A 15922-nucleotide genomic window follows, 5' to 3' on the forward strand; every position below is an offset into this window, starting at 1 on the left:
CGAGCCCACCACCTGTGCAAGCTTATCGATTTTGCTTGTGAAGTATGTGTCTGTAAGTACTTAGCCTGCTGCGGTGGTTAGTTTGATAAATATATCTGAGCAGTTAAACAGCCTTGTATTTCTATGTTGCGTCATGGCTCTCCAAAGAATTTAGCAACCGTGCACTGTTGATACATCATGGTGTCGGAGTGCCATCATTATCATTTAAAATCTGTCGTTACAAATTAAGAATTCTGCTTTGACATTAAAACATTTATTCACGCAGAATTCCAAGCCAAGTTGTACCTTTACTGTTCATTATGTCAATAAGAATTAAAGTTGAGGCAAAAAATACCATTACTTGGGCTCTGGCAACTTGTGACTTAAGAGGCTGATTAATAGAAAATATAACAATAGATTAAATTGTGAAAGTTGGTTGGTTAGCTGCAGCTCTAGTTCACACTGTAAGCAACAAGTGACCATGTGTTGTGTGTAGCGATGGTCCGGTGCCATGTTTTGCTTCCCTATACCGATTCTGATACCTGAACTTGCGTTTTGGCCGATTCCAAATACTGATCCGATCCCAGTGTATCATATATTTTATTAGGTTTTAACAACAGTACACTACTACCCCTGTATGGATGTGATTTGATTTCTATCTTTGTCGGTCTGGCTCAGGTTAGACTCTTTGTGAAACATGATCAAACCCAAACAATGATGCCACAGAAATGTCTTTTATTATCCAGTTTGACAGTTATAACAGAAAAGAACATAAAGTACTTTTAAGGTAGATTTTCTTTTGGGCTTTATTATGTGGTATCAGATCAGTACATAAACTCCAGTACTTACCGATAGCAGCGTTTTAGGCAGTATCGAAGGCGATACTGATAGTGGTATCGGAACATCTCTAGTTGTGTGTCTGTATGTTTTATTTTTCAAACTTTTAGTGTCGAAACTGCTATAATTATTATGAAATAGTTCTGTATTTATTTTGGCTAATGAGTGCTAATTACATCACAATAAATTGGGCAAAACTCAAAACACTTGAGCACTGACATCAACTCAACAATAGATTCAACTGTTCCTCAGTACCCATTTTGGAAATGTAAGTTAATAGTGAATTTAAAGTCATAATCTTTAAATGTGGAAGCTCTGAATGGCTGTATTGCACCTCAGCAATTGTGAAATAATACATGAACTAAATTAGAATGCATGAAAAGGTTACAATAAAATAAAATAATTAAAAATAACTTAAATCAAATAAATGCATATGCCGACATCTTTAACATTGCTGATAGTTGTATTAACACTCCTTTGACCACAGGTATGTTATTGTAGAATAGTGGGAGACTGAAGGTAAATGTAAATGTGCTGTATTTATATAGCGCTTTTCCAGTCTTAACAACTGCTCAAAGCGAAGGTACCTGACTGTATCAGCTTGCTTCGGTGTTGTTGGTATAATGTTTGGATAGTTCGTAGGTGGATCATTTTGTCGGTAAATGCGAGTTGTTCGAGTTGCACACATCTTGTCTTCATATCAGAAACAAGGAAATGAATTCGGCGATGTACATGTGTAGCGTCAACCCGTGCTCACTCCCGCTTTGTCATTGGCTTTCAGACTCACATACTGACGCAAAGTCTGGCACGTTGGACTGCTGTGATTGGTTCAAGTCGTGGTAATCTCAAGTAATTGGTAAATTTTGCGGTAAAGTTGCAGGGATTGGACAAAATTGCGAGTCGCACCGAATTCAAAGATGAATTTGCGTCAATTGTTGTGATCGCAACATCGCAAAGTGACTGAACAAACGCAAAAATTGGTTTAGAATCAGCCAAGTATCCCTTTTACTACGGGAAACTGAAACTGTGCTCTCTTCAAAGCAACCAAATTCTTTAGCCGCGAGTATAGGCTAACATTACCTGCACTGTGTTTGATAGCAATGACGTTCTGGATCAATCCGGCCCACTTCAACCCCTTATCACAGCTAAGGGGGTTGGCCAAACAATGCCCTTTAGCCCAGGTCAGATAAAATACTCTCATTAAGGTTGTTTTTGATTGAGGAAGTTGAAACTTTCTACTTGCAAAGCACCGGTCTGCAGGGTTCTGACACCTGCCAGTTTACAGCAATGAGACTAGATGATTATGGTGCATTATCTCCATTGCAACAACTCTCTGTACATCCATTCAAACATACAAACAAAACACAAGATTAATTGTTAAAAAATTGCGATTTTGATTCACTCTGTTCACGATTACATTTTTAAATAATTATGATTTTCTATTTTTTTTATTTTTATTCAATTCTTCTTTAATTTTACGAGCGGACTGCATCACAAACTCTACTACTTTCTTCTGTGAGTTTTAAACACACTGTATAAAATAGGTGTTAAAGCGCTGCAAAGCTGTCCCTTCTCTTCATTGCAACCTCTATGTTTACAGGCTTGGGGTGATGCGCAATGCGCTATAGGTGCCAAAGAAAATCTATGTTTGGTACTGCCAATTTATATTGTCATGGTTCATCTGTGCAATAAACATCTCACTTTTGTGAGAAAAGAATCGTGGCAGAGAATTGTGATATCAATTCTAAGTTAAAAAAAATATTGTGATTCATATTTTTCCCCAATCCGTGCAGGCCTATATGGTAGTGATAAAATGGCTAAAACATTGGTTTATGGTTTGCCTATACCACCTATATATTCTGGGATAGGGTAGAAATGCTCTGGCTTGTTTTGTTTTTTAAATAAAACAATCACAGATGTCCTGGGCAGTGCAAAGCCCCGATAGTGGAGATAGCTAAAGGGAAGGGACATTTGGCCCATCTCTCACACGCTGGGCGTGCCTGATGTGAGGCTTTATTCCAGGAATATCAGTTGATCAATTGAGCCAGACCTTTGCCTAATTGACTGTCCAAAGACTGGAGTTTCCTTGATTACTTGTGTATAGAATATGAATGGACATTTGGAGACTTGGCCATAGTGTTGCTCACAGTGTGCTGTTAGTGTGTACAGATTTTGCATTAGTGCCATAGCTTATTACAGTGTTGCTGTTTCAGTAAAATTGATAAATTACCTGGGCCCTGGGTTAACCCTCATGTTGTCCTTGGTCAAATTGACCCGTTTTCCCATATCAATGTTCTTTTAACTACTCAAAATAACATGATTGATTCCACACAACACTCTATGACAAGTACAAAGAAAAAAATTGAAGTGGTTTTAAAATAGTATTGAGTAAAAGTTGACATATGCCAGTCTGTGATTATCCATCAACGTACATTCCTTTAGTTTTAGTCTAAATAATTCCCAATTTCTGCTTTTCTAACTGAAACATTAGGTATAATTTACTATCAATGAGGTTTATTGACCATAAATTCAAAAATAACTGTAAAACTGAAGTTAATAAGTAAGTGTTACGTAGTTTTGAAAATGTCAAAGTGGCAAACATTGAAAAAAAGTGTTGAAAAATGGGACAAAATCTAAGAAAAAGTTAAAAACATCGATAAAAGGCCTCATCAAAAGTGTTGATTTTCAATTTTGACAGGAAGACAACACAAGGGATAACGTTAAATACACGACCTTTTACTTTTTCAGTCCAGGACGCCTGCCTTGGTCTTCGAGCATGTTAACAACACAGACTTCAAGGTAGGAACTAAAATGTTTTCCTATTTTTTTTCTCTTTAAAAGTTTTTTGTGTAAGATTATGGAAACCTCCTTTCTTGGCATACTCGTTGTTTTCCTGTACACGTGTGTGTGTATGTGATGGAGGAATATAAAAGTCCAATGCTATGTCTTCGGTACCAGAAAGTCAACCATCATCTGGTTCTATCCTCAATCACTGGCACATTTCCACAGGTTGTTGTAAGTGATGTATGGCTGTTCCATGAATGTGTGATCCCGGTTTACTGTAATACATTGCCATAGAAAGCCTAATGGTATTGTTTTGGTCTCCAGCAACTGTACCAGACCCTGACAGACTATGACATCCGGTTCTACATGTACGAGATCCTCAAGGTATGTCTCATGGTTTCAGCTGCCTCTCAGCTCCCAATCTAAAACCTCTAACTGTCCTGAGGGAGGCAAAGCAGTACGTCTTTAAGCAAGACTCAGTTTAAGTCCTCGTTTTGATTTTTGCACATGCTTGGGTATTCATAGGGTACCATCAACGTTGTGTGTGTTATTTAGTAGGCAGCATCTGCAAATCTGTTACTATCTGTTTTAGAATTACTGGGAAGACGAAAAACTGACTAATGGATCACAAACTTCCTTTGCTCCTGTCTCTAGGCCCTGGACTATTGCCACAGCATGGGAATCATGCATAGAGATGTAAAGCCACATAATGTGATGATTGATCATGAACACCGCAAGGTGGGCAAATAAGTAAATTCACTGTCTCCCCAACCTTAACCAAAGTGTCTCTGTTTTGTAGCTTTTTGTTTGGCTGTTTTGTGTCTGTTTTCAATGATTTACAATTATTAAATTATTGTATCAACACCCATTGTGCTATACAGTATTTCAAAATATGAGATGATATATATATATATATATATATATATATATATATATATATATATACACACACACACACACACACACACACAGTATATGTGTGTTTATAGTTGCTAACCGCTTAATTTCCATGTCTGTAGTTGCGCCTTATTGACTGGGGTCTGGCTGAGTTTTACCACCCGGGACAGGAGTACAACGTCAGAGTGGCCTCCCGCTACTTTAAGGGACCCGAGCTTCTGGTGGACTATCAGGTACAGCTGTGTGCTTTAGGTGGAGTTGAAATGTTCTGAGTCAGGATTTATGGGGCATTATTGGTCTAAAGTGATCACATCTATTTGAAGCCTTTTATTTATTGTGTAGTATTATATAAATTTTCTAATATTCTATATCACCTTTGTATATTAAGTATTAAAATTAAGAGATGAGAAAGCATTATTTATTGACAACGGTTCTTCCACTCTTGTCTCTCTTACGTCAGCAAATGTCCCGTTAGTGTTGCTCTCGTGTGACTACAGCATAAAGCGACTGTCTAAATCGGTTCTGTCTGGTCCAACAATTCAAAGCGTTGAGCCACTGTGGCTGCCCGATCCATACCGGAAATCAACTTATTCTGCTCATGTTCGAACTTGTTTGAGGTCTAGCGTTAAACTCAGAATAGTTTGGGTCAGGAAAGCCGATTGGTCAAGGGATTGAACCTGAACGGATCAGGGTTTGGGAGCGGATCAGCAACTGAGGAGCTTTCTGTGCAGGGGGCCGTTGTCCTTTGATATGTGTACTAGAGACCAACCAATAAAGGATTTTTAAGGCCGATATTGATACAAATATTTGGTGGTTAAAAAATCCGATATTCAGATATATCGGCCTATGTGTATTAAAAAACATAATCCAGAAACGCGTAACAGAACAAACAGATTTCCCCAACATTAGTTATTAGTAGTTTTTATTAGAACTAATATGATAATGCAGTTAAAAAATAAACTTGTTTTATTGTCACAACAGAGCAGAGGAACATCAAAATATATTACCGTTCTGATAGATAAAATGTATAAAACTTAAGATTTAAAACTTTGAAAGTCCTTTGAACAAAAAGACTAAACAAAAGGTAAGTTTCCATCCACTTGTCAATCGAATTATCTGAAGTTCGGTAAAAAAAACTCATGCTAATAAAGCTAGTGAAAATGTGTTTCCATTCAATGGCTTTAAAGCAAATAAAAACCTGTTGCATAATGACGTCTAATGCTATTTTTGCAATCAAATTGATGTATTGAATTGATTTTAGACTCTTTAAGGTTTTTCCATTCATTTTCGCACTAAATCACACAACATTCAAGTAAACATAGACAGACAAAAATAAATTGCGCCGTCTACCAACAAATGATAAAATTAAAATGATTTTGCACAAGTTGTAGTGCTTATGTGCCAGCTGATTGCGACATATCAAGCTATGATATCAACACATCGCTTTGATGATGCATATGCAACTTGCCTTTAATTTTCCCTCCGGCACCGCTGCCAAACAACACTTTCTTGAGACACGTCACGCTGTTTGAGTGCCTTTCATTTACTTCGAGGACGTCCCACGGCTTGTCCTAACCTTTGTTGGCCATTTTCTTTCTCGAGTTCCTGATAAATTAAAATTTTAAAGTCTCTTGTCTCCTCGTTTGTCCAATTACATCACTTAGAGTTGAAATACTGGGTGGAAATTAACTAAAACAACTTCTTTGTTTTGAGGCGGGTTGCAACCATAAAATTATCTAAAACTTACTAGTAATTCATTCATCATTCGGCAAATAACGTTTCCATCAGCGTTTATCGCACAAGCCGTACATCGATAAAGACAAAATCCGAGGAGACAGAACGTATTTCCATGGAGTTTCCTTGAGGCATTTTCCTTTCGATAAAACTTAATTTGGATAAAAATGTGTGGATGGAAACATAGCTAATCTTTTACTCCTGATAACCCCATAGGCCCCGATAAAGTTTGAGAGAGGATGGAATAACTTTTTATTGAGTACCAAATATTCCTTACTAAAACGCTTACAAATTAAAGCTTTAGTGCTTAACTTTTTGATATTAATGAATGTCTGTTACATTCAAGCCATTGCCAGATGAGTTGCTACAAAACTTGTTAAGGCTATCAGCTCCACACAACTCTGTGTTTTTCAGTATGGCTATGTGCTGAAGATTGTCGTCCGGTGACTTTCCCACGCAGAAACTTAATTGAAGATAATGACCTCTTCTGAAGAGTCATCATGTTTTTGTTTTTGTTTTTTTTTTTCTTAAGAAAATTTTTTTGGGTCATTTTTAGGCCATTATTGACTGGAGAGCTAAAGAAATGAAAGGGTAGAGAGAGGGGAATGACATGTAGCAAAGGGCCGCAGATTGGAGTCAAACCAGGGCCCACTGCGCCCCCGTCATGTTTTTTTTTTTTTTTAATCCTTCAGTGCCTCCCCGGCTACTAGCAACTGCGGGGAGGAGGGGGGGTGGGGCGTGCGCGATAACAACCTTATCTATCTGTCATTTTAATTATATGTATTAATTCAAAATGACAGATAAATAAGGTCTTCCACAATTATTGTGAGTAATTCAAACAAAAAAGTCGCATGTTCAAAGGAAGGAGTTTATGAACAAACTTTTTAGGTCTTACCCCCTTTCTCTATTTATATCCTTTAGTAAATACAAAATAATTTTATGCTTAACTTATTTATACATCTTTACATACGCGTACACTGTACATTTACCTGCAGCACTATGCCTTTCTTCCCCAGAAATGTCTGGCTGAGTCAAGTCATAACGGAGCAGGCGGATGTGTGTAGAGGTCTGTGTTGTTACAGAATACTTTTGCAGCCGGGTGTTTTCAGGCAATTTAACAGTGAACTGCCACTGCTGACACAACTTTGGCTGTGTCATGCTGTTAGTATAGGAAGCACTTGATTTGATATGCAGAGTTTTCCATCATTGGAGCACTGCATTTTAAACTTAAAACATCGTGTTTCTGATTGCCAGAGAAGAACTGCATTGTTCTGTCCTTTATGATCATCAGTGCTTTTTTGAGGGGAAAAACAACAACAAACATATGACACAGCGTAGCTTACTGGCAGGTAACATGCAGCTAAAGACACAGGCTATCATTGGATTACATGTAACTTTCAGCTGCTTTGGATATAACGGAGAAACAACAGAACTGGAAAATCCTCCTGCTTCCCTAAAGTAACTGGTGTGGCAACATTTTGGCTTCCTCGTGATTGAGTTATGGAAACAAACAACAAACGGTAAAGCGTGAGCTCAGACTGGACCTAATGGTGCCTTCAGGTGGCGCTTGTAAAATCACGGTGTGTACACCCGTTTGTGCCGGGTGCTTCGCGCCGACAATTATATCTACCGCCGGTTATTGCGTTGCGCAACTCTGAACCTCCTGCCGGCTGCTGCGTCATCCAGCACCTCTTCATCATCATTTACCACATCCTCCCTCCCAAACTCCTCACTATCTTCCAACTCAATGTCACTGCCCTCGCTGTCAAAGTCCTCCACTGTCGTAGCCATTTTCTCGCTCGTCTCTAAAAAATTCAGAAACAAACGCACATGCATGTCTGGTTGATTGACATGATTTTCAGCAAACTACAGTACATTTTGGTGGTCACATGGCTTTAAATAGCCAACAAGACCCGCCTCATGTGTATTTGAACCAATGACCAGTGCGTTCTCTGCTGCACGCGTCAAGACTGACGAATACAAAATGTTGCGCCACGCAGCAGCCGGCAGGAGGTTTAGAGTTGCGCAACGCAGTAACCGGCGGTAGATGTAATGTGTCGGCGCAAAGCATCCGGCACAAATGGGTTAAGGTGCCCCTCATGAACACATGGTGCTATCAGGTGCACCTTGTAATGATGTTGCCTTGTCACTTCCACACATTTGATTTCTCCGCTTAAATAATTTAATCCTATGCCGTTGACACTTGTTCTGTGTGTGTTTCAGATGTATGACTACAGTCTGGATATGTGGAGCTTGGGCTGTATGTTGGCAAGCATGATCTTCAGGAAGGAGCCTTTCTTCCATGGCCATGACAACTATGACCAGGTAAACACAAAGCAGGGTTGGCTGGTAAGGGCTTTCTCTAGCTCCTTTACTGTAAATGCAAAATACAATTCTCTTTATCGGAAGGCTGTGGGGGGGACAAGCAGCTAGTATGTTTATGGCAAACTTGTATAAGTTTATAAGTCATATTTTGCCAGAAATGTTGCTTGCATTGAATATTGTGATTGCATTTCTGCCCTGAGATGTTGTGAGAGTAGAGACTGCCACGTATTCTCTTTAACCTGCTTGTCCTGTATGGAAGCAAATAAGAGGCACGTATTTTAATTTAACTCTTGAATACTTAATATAGAAATATTTTACTTTGAAAACCATTTATTCACCTCTTTAACCCTCTGAGCCCGAGACACTCGCCGACGAGTAAAAAGGCACCTCTGATTCATAGTTTAATAACTTTTGAACAATACAAGCGATTGGCTTACCTCCTTACGTTTACCTGACGTTTCCGCGATTACGGCGGTCTTTTCCGTGTCTTTCTAGCCTCTACAGGGGATTTTCTATCCAGCCTGGAACTTCAGCCTATTTGGGCTTTAAATCCACACTGTTATATCCAAGATTGATCCACTTTATGTCCATAATTCATCGCATTTTGATTGATTTGTGCCGCTGGCGCCTGTGGTCTTTGTCTCTCTCTCTCCTGTATTTTTTTTATTTATTTTTTCAGGAAGTACATGCCCATATATGGGAGATAAAGTCACCCCTCTTGTATGGTAGGCCAGAGGGGACAAAAAGGCCTATAGATTATATGAAAGGCCAAATTGTGCACTATTCAGACACACATTTGCTTGTATAGCATTGTTGTGGGTGTAATATTAATAAATATGACATTATTATGTTGGCATAAGTAAATGTCATGAGAGCAAAAGCGTCTTTACTTTCTTAGAATAAATGCATGTATTTTGTTAACTGTATAAGTTATGATTATTTCTTCACAGTGTGACTCCCAAGACATATGAGAAGAGTTTTAGAAAGGAAAATGGCTTATTAATTAATTATCTGTCTGTGATATTTCTGGAAGATTCTTGTTCCGTTTTATTTATTTATTTATCTTTAAGGCCCTACAACCATTTTTAAAATGCAAATGACCTCACTGCAACCCAAATATTCTAATAACCCAGTTTGTCCTAAAAAAAACTGTAGACCACAGGGTTGATGTTTTACAAGCTTTTTTATAAAATAAATCCAGACGGAAAATAAACTGTAAAAATGGCCTCAGGGCCCCCGGGGTTAAAATCCAATTATGAAATCTCTTTTGATTTTCATTTTTAAAAGCTAAATTTTGAATATATTTTTTGAGTTATTGCAAACTCTGATCTAAAAGTTTAAGTTTCAGAATTTCCCCCCAAAAACTCTTGTTTTGTGTTTGTGCTTCTGTAGTTGGTGAGAATAGCAAAGGTTCTGGGGACTGAAGACCTCTACGACTACATTGACAAGTACAATATTGAGCTGGAACCTCGTTTCAACGACATCCTGGGAAGGTGAGAGCTGTTACTACTAAAAACATGATGATGATGGTGCCGTCTTGCATACAGAATGTAGTCTTTTGTTTTGTCCAAATGATTTAACATGCAACTGCTGGATTTGGTGGAACAGATTAGATTTTAGAATGTTGAAACTGGTGATTATTTAGATCATCTGTGCTGCCGGGCTGAAGATGTGTGTAAAGCATCCATGTTGTGCCAAAACTCAGACTTAATAACTTCTTTTTATTAAATTGCTTAAAAATCTACACTATAGATATTATATATGTCTGGACAGGCATACAACCATGAGGAGGTAATTCTAGTCTTGATTTATCTTTTGCCTTCAGGCATTCTCGTAAGCGATGGGAGCGGTTTGTCCACAGTGAGAACCAGCACCTGGTCAGCCCCGAGGCTTTGGAGTTCCTGGACAAGCTGCTGCGATATGACCACCAGGCCCGGCTAACTGCTCGCGAGGCCATGGATCACCCTTACTTTTGTAAGCCCACATAATCAGTTTTGTTTAATAAGAATGAGAAAGAAATCCGTAATAGCGATGACAAAATAAGTTATTTCTTTATTTTTGCTGTTTCCGCAGTCCCCGTTGTGAAAGATCAGTCTCGTGTAGCCGGAGCCAACCTGCCCAGTGGGAACACCGCTGTTGGCACAGCCAACATGATCACTGGTGAGAATACTCATACGTGCCATGAAGAGAATATACTGTCCCTAATCTGGTTAACCATTTATGGTAACATCCCTTCATAATGTCTTTCTGTTGCTGCAAACAACAAGCTTCCAAGACACGGTGGCGTTATCTGTTGTTAGTGCTGCCAGTAATGTGAAGGGCGCTGGAGGGAATGTCTCCTCTGTGCTTCCCGTTCACCCGAAACAGGACTGTGGTAAAGGCAGCTGTCGTTTGGATTCCTGGGTTGAATCAGCCAACGCTTAAATTATAGTGCACCAGTATACAGATTAATATAAATCCAGTCAAACAGCATCCGAGCACCGGTTGGCTTGACCTTAGTGAAACAGGACAGGTGTAACAACGTGGAGACTGCAGTGCACACAGAGAATTTGTATGCCTTTCTGTCACATTGACACAGTCAAATTCACTGAGTTCACTTGAAAGGAATCACTGCACATTGGTAGCCACTGGTATTGACATTTCAAGCATGTCTAGAGGCTAAAAACATGTTTAAAACTTGCCCTGGTTAAGCCTGTTGGGTGCTAACTCTAGCAGGAGGATAACACAGTGCAGACAGCACCAATTGGATTCATTTTCCTCTCTACGGACAGCACTTCAAATTTACAAACAGAGCTACGTATTGAAATTGACCAGAATTCTCCTTTAATCTTGCAGCTCTAATACAGCTGCACCCTCTACCTCGCTCCATACGCACACACCTCACACATGTACTGAGTCGTCTGATAGGCACTGCGCTACATTCACAGAATTTACATTCAGCTTTGTTTTGTTGTCGACTGAAGCATTTTTAATAGTTTTTATGATTTTTCCTTTGGATTGTTAATAAGTTAAAACCCAGGACAAACTTTCCATATGCTTGTGTAAATTAGTTTTGTTACCTGTGTCTTGCAGCCTTTTTAAAAATGATATAGCTTGCCGTTGTTAAATATTTGGCCTGAAAATATAGCCACACAGCAATCCTCTGCCTCTCTGGCGCCGCTGAGTCATGTGACGTCACAACATCAAATCACAATAGGGGGGAGGAGGAGCAAAGTGACAGGAGCAGCACTTGACAGACGGGTCGCCTCTTTGATAAAACCGCAGCAGTGCATACTGGAGAGGAACTAAAACTAAACCATTGATCTTGTTGCACTGGTATTGATCAACATCAATAGCAATGTTGGTATCAACATTATTGATATTTTGATCGATCCGCCCACCGCTAATTAGAAAGGAAAATAGCTGACATTAGCACTGTGATCTGCCTTGGTAGCAGCCTGAAGTAATTATTTCACTATTGTTAGACATGCTACGTTAACTCTCTCATCTGATTGCAAACCTTCATTCAAACACGTGTTACGTTACTTTTAATTTGTTCGGTACCTGAAAAATACCAACAATACCGGCTTCAGTCTTTGTAGAACCTGGGACCCTGGTACTGCACATTGGCAGGCAGAAGGATTTCTAAACTGCACTTTCTTTCAGTAACGTCTCATAAAAAATAGCTCATACTGCAGGAACGGTATAACGAAACTTCTTTGCGGTTTTGAAACTGTGACTTTATAATACCTTTGAACCTGAGAACCGGCCAGGCCTATTCTAGAGACAATATGTCATGACACATTTCAGTTTTTTAGACTATGTGAAAACAAAAGAAATTGGCAGTACCAAACATAGATATTTATTTATTTTTACACCTTTGCTTAAGCCTGTAAACAGAGAGGCTTAAATGAACAGAAGGGAGAGCAGTGCAGCGGTTGGGAGTACTTTAAAACCTATTTTATACAGTCTATGTTTAAAACTCACTGAAGAAAGTAGTAGCGTTTGTGATGCTATCGGCACATACAATTAAATGAGAATAATTAATTTAATTAATTTAATTTTAAACAACTTTCATTTAATAAATCAAAGTTATTTAAAAATTAAATTGTGAACAGGGTGAATTGAGATCGCGATTGATCGTGCAGGCCTAGCGTATAAGCGGAACATATTTAGGTGATCCATTGGTTAATGAAAAAAATCTGTTTTAAAAATTGTTTCATGAAAAAATCCTGATGCCTGCGTGAATCAATGGTTGTTTTTTTACATCGCTAATTCAGGCAGCCAGCCTGAAGTTCTGTATTTATCAAATATATTGACGTGACAGTCATTAGGTCACATAGAGTCACTGTGTCTGTTTAGGTCAATTTTTCATGAATAGCAAGAAAGAAGGTGTGCTGAACTAGGGCCACACAATCTTTTCACATCTTTCTGTGATGATTGAACAAAGTATTTGGTATTTGTTTTCTAACCGTCGCTCTGGCTCTCCTTGCCTCAGGTATCTCTGCCTTGCCAGCTTCAACTGCCCTGGGCCCTTTCACCGGCTCGCCGGTCCTCTCTGCCTCCACCAGCGTCCTGAGCACCCCGGTGGCAGCTGCTGTTGGCGCCCCACAGTGATACCCCACCCAAATCCACACTCCACTCCTCTTTCCCCAGGCTCTCCAACACCACCTAGCATAGGGAAGGGGGGTAACTACCCTTCTGGTCAAAGGAAGCCGTTGTCTAAGAAAAGAACGATGGTTTTCCGTTCCTTTTCCTCCTCAAATGAACTTGTTAACCTGACATCTGAAATGAATGTTCTGTGTTATTGAAATATACAGGTATTCCTTTCATTTTCCCACAAGCTGTAGTCAATACAAAGGGTTGCGTGTCTGTGTGTGGCGAGACTGAGGCCAAGTGTCATTAACGACTGATTCGGGGACTCAACAACCCGCCCTGTGTGTTTTAGTTTGGACTGCGAAGGCAGTGGTCAAAAACTACATCAGCAGAAGGCAAAAAAATGAGATGTTGGCCATATGGACCAAACAGAGCACATTCTGTATAGTTTACTAATGCAGCATCGTCAATAACAAGACCTGATGACACTTCATTTATCACCCCAGATGGGTCTCAACACCCTCCAGATCAAAGCATTTTTGAAGTGTTTGGTGCTGTTCAGTGCTCCAGGTGTATGTGAACAAAATGACACTTTCTCTGAGTAGTTTTGGCTTGCCTTTCTTACCAAACCAGATCACCAGTCTTCTTTTGATATGCGGCTCTCCGTCACATCATCTGTTATTAAACAGTTTTGTATTGAATTGTTCTAGACTGCTGGATAAGGTTCATCACCATCAAGTGGTTTGACTCTAGTGATTTACTACAATCTCTTGAGAAGCCAGGTTAAGTTCATTCAGGTTCTAAAAGAAATGGTTTCTCATATGTGCTGCTTTCCAGTTCATGGAATCACTTTAAGACATAACCAAAGTTTCCTCAGTTGGTTGGAAAAAAGACACTGACCAAACCTAGTTTTGTTTTGTGGGAGTAGCAAATGGAGATACTGTAATGCAAGTTGTCAATGTTGGTTCTACTAAATAATACAACAACATGATACAATAAGCTGTAGGTGACTAAAGTGCTGTACGCCAAGCTAAGATCTGTTATGAGTAGTGACATGGGGAAGATTTGTGACAAGACAGTTTACTGGCTTTCACAAACATTATGAGGGAAAATTGGACTTGGAGTTGAATTGTTGAATAGCTCTTCAAGTGTAGAGTTTTCCCCAGTGTTTTAGTTTGAAAGTGTATGTTTTAGATCCGGCTGTACATAAGCATCCTTTTTTTTTTTTTATTTTAAAACCTGAAAATGCAAATAAATCTGAACATGTGTACATTAACCTGAGAACGGAGCTGTTTGAGTCCCTACATCCCTGTATATATTTTTATGTCCTTATGTAGAAGACTAGAATTTGAAAATATTTGTGTAAATAAACACGTGTTTTATTTATCAGGAACATCTGACTGATGTCTGTCATGTTCATACAGACCACTCTTTAAGGTAACTACAAATTACGGATTTTTAAAACAATGCTACAATTTACAATCTAAAAACCTTTTTAAAACCTTTTAAAAATTAAAGGTTTTTCCAAGTGTTGAATGCATTATTTCTAATGCCAAATGTACATAGAGAGTTAAAGGTCCCATGACATGGTGCTCTGTGGATGCTTTTATATAGACTTTAGTGGTCCCCTAATACTGTATCTAAAGTCTCTTTTATATAGACCTTAGTGGTCCCCTAATACTGTATCTGAAGTCTCTTTTATATAGACCTTAGTGGTCCCCTAATACTGTATCTGATGTGTCTTTTATATAGACCTTAGTGGTCCCCTAAACCATATGTGAAGTCTCTTTTATATAGACCTTAGTGGTCCTCTAATACTGTATCTGAAGTCTCTTTTATATAGACCTTAGTGGTCCCCTAGTACCTTATCTGAAGTTTCTTTCCCAAATTCTGCTTTGGTGCAGAATTACAGCCACTGGAACCAGTCCCACAATGAGCTTTCCTTAATATGTGTCATTTCTGAGTCTTTAGCTTTTAAGGAGGAGAGGGGGGGAGGGTGCATGGTGGAGGCTGGGTGTTTGGCCTTGACCAACTGCCACTTTGCCCGTTTGTAAGCCATGATGTCTCTCTCTCATGGGTGGGCCAAATTCTCTGGTTTTGCAAAGCAGAAAAAGGGGAGGTAACCTTGTCCCTTATGACCTCATAAGGAGCAAGATTCCAGATCGGCCCATCTGAGCTTTCATTTTCTCAAAGGCAGAGCAGGATACCCAGCGCTCGGTTTACACCTATCACCATTTCTAGCCACTGGGGGACCATAGTCAGGCTGTGGGAACTCATATTATTGTTAAAAAAACTCAAAGTAAAATTTTCATGACATGGGACCTTTTACTGTAATTCTTTCCTCTCTCCATACTGTCTGTCTAGTTATCCCTTTCTAATGTGACACTAACAGACCTATCAGAATCCACAGTCCCTGTTATGTGCTCTGCTAATATGAGGCTCTGGCATTCTTGAGTTTAACAAATCCAAAGTGGATATCTTCTGAGTTAGCCTCTAAGTACAAAACAACCTTTGTTTAAATAACAAAAGAAGCACGGTAGATGTCCACAATTTTACATTTGAGTCAAAATAGGAAGGTATTACTTTGTGGCCACTATGGACAATAAGACTAATTACAAAGACCAATAACTTTACAGAATGGACATGTTGGTAATGCCTCAACAAAGATGAAGAGTACAGAGGACTGATGGAGAGCTTCATCACATGGGTTAAACACAATCAACTGAAACTCAATATCACCAAGACCAAAGACCTGGTGGTGGGTTACAAGAGGAACTTGAGATCCCCTGTC

General features: G+C 39.2%; 1 protein-coding gene and 1 non-coding gene across 4 annotated transcripts in view; both read left to right on the forward strand.

Annotated features, from left to right (window-relative positions):
- The window catches only part of LOC117943505 (casein kinase II subunit alpha), a 19904-nt gene extending 5380 nt beyond the window's left edge, over nucleotides 1-14524 (forward strand). For 2 of the 3 annotated variants that reach the window (XM_034869673.1, XM_034869671.1), the window contains 9 exons: nucleotides 3565-3615; nucleotides 3925-3984; nucleotides 4255-4338; nucleotides 4620-4730; nucleotides 8455-8556; nucleotides 9949-10049; nucleotides 10382-10530; nucleotides 10630-10716; nucleotides 13034-14524. In XM_034869673.1, coding sequence (XP_034725564.1) covers nucleotides 3967-3984; nucleotides 4255-4338; nucleotides 4620-4730; nucleotides 8455-8556; nucleotides 9949-10049; nucleotides 10382-10530; nucleotides 10630-10716; nucleotides 13034-13152 — 771 coding nt within the window. In that variant the 5' untranslated portion in view covers nucleotides 3565-3615; nucleotides 3925-3966 and the 3' untranslated portion in view covers nucleotides 13153-14524. The remainder of the gene's footprint in view (nucleotides 1-3564; nucleotides 3616-3924; nucleotides 3985-4254; nucleotides 4339-4619; nucleotides 4731-8454; nucleotides 8557-9948; nucleotides 10050-10381; nucleotides 10531-10629; nucleotides 10717-13033) is intronic. The other variant, XM_034869672.1, reaches the window with a different exon arrangement.
- On the forward strand, nucleotides 3681-3819 carry LOC117944151. Its single transcript, XR_004656506.1, has one exon. It is a non-coding gene; the product is annotated as a small nucleolar RNA SNORA57 (small nucleolar RNA).
- Nucleotides 14525-15922: the final 1398 nt, after the last annotated feature.

The sequence above is a fragment of the Etheostoma cragini genome, chromosome 4 (assembly GCF_013103735.1).
Source record: "Etheostoma cragini isolate CJK2018 chromosome 4, CSU_Ecrag_1.0, whole genome shotgun sequence".
In the NCBI taxonomy this organism is placed as follows: Eukaryota; Metazoa; Chordata; class Actinopteri; order Perciformes; family Percidae; genus Etheostoma; species Etheostoma cragini.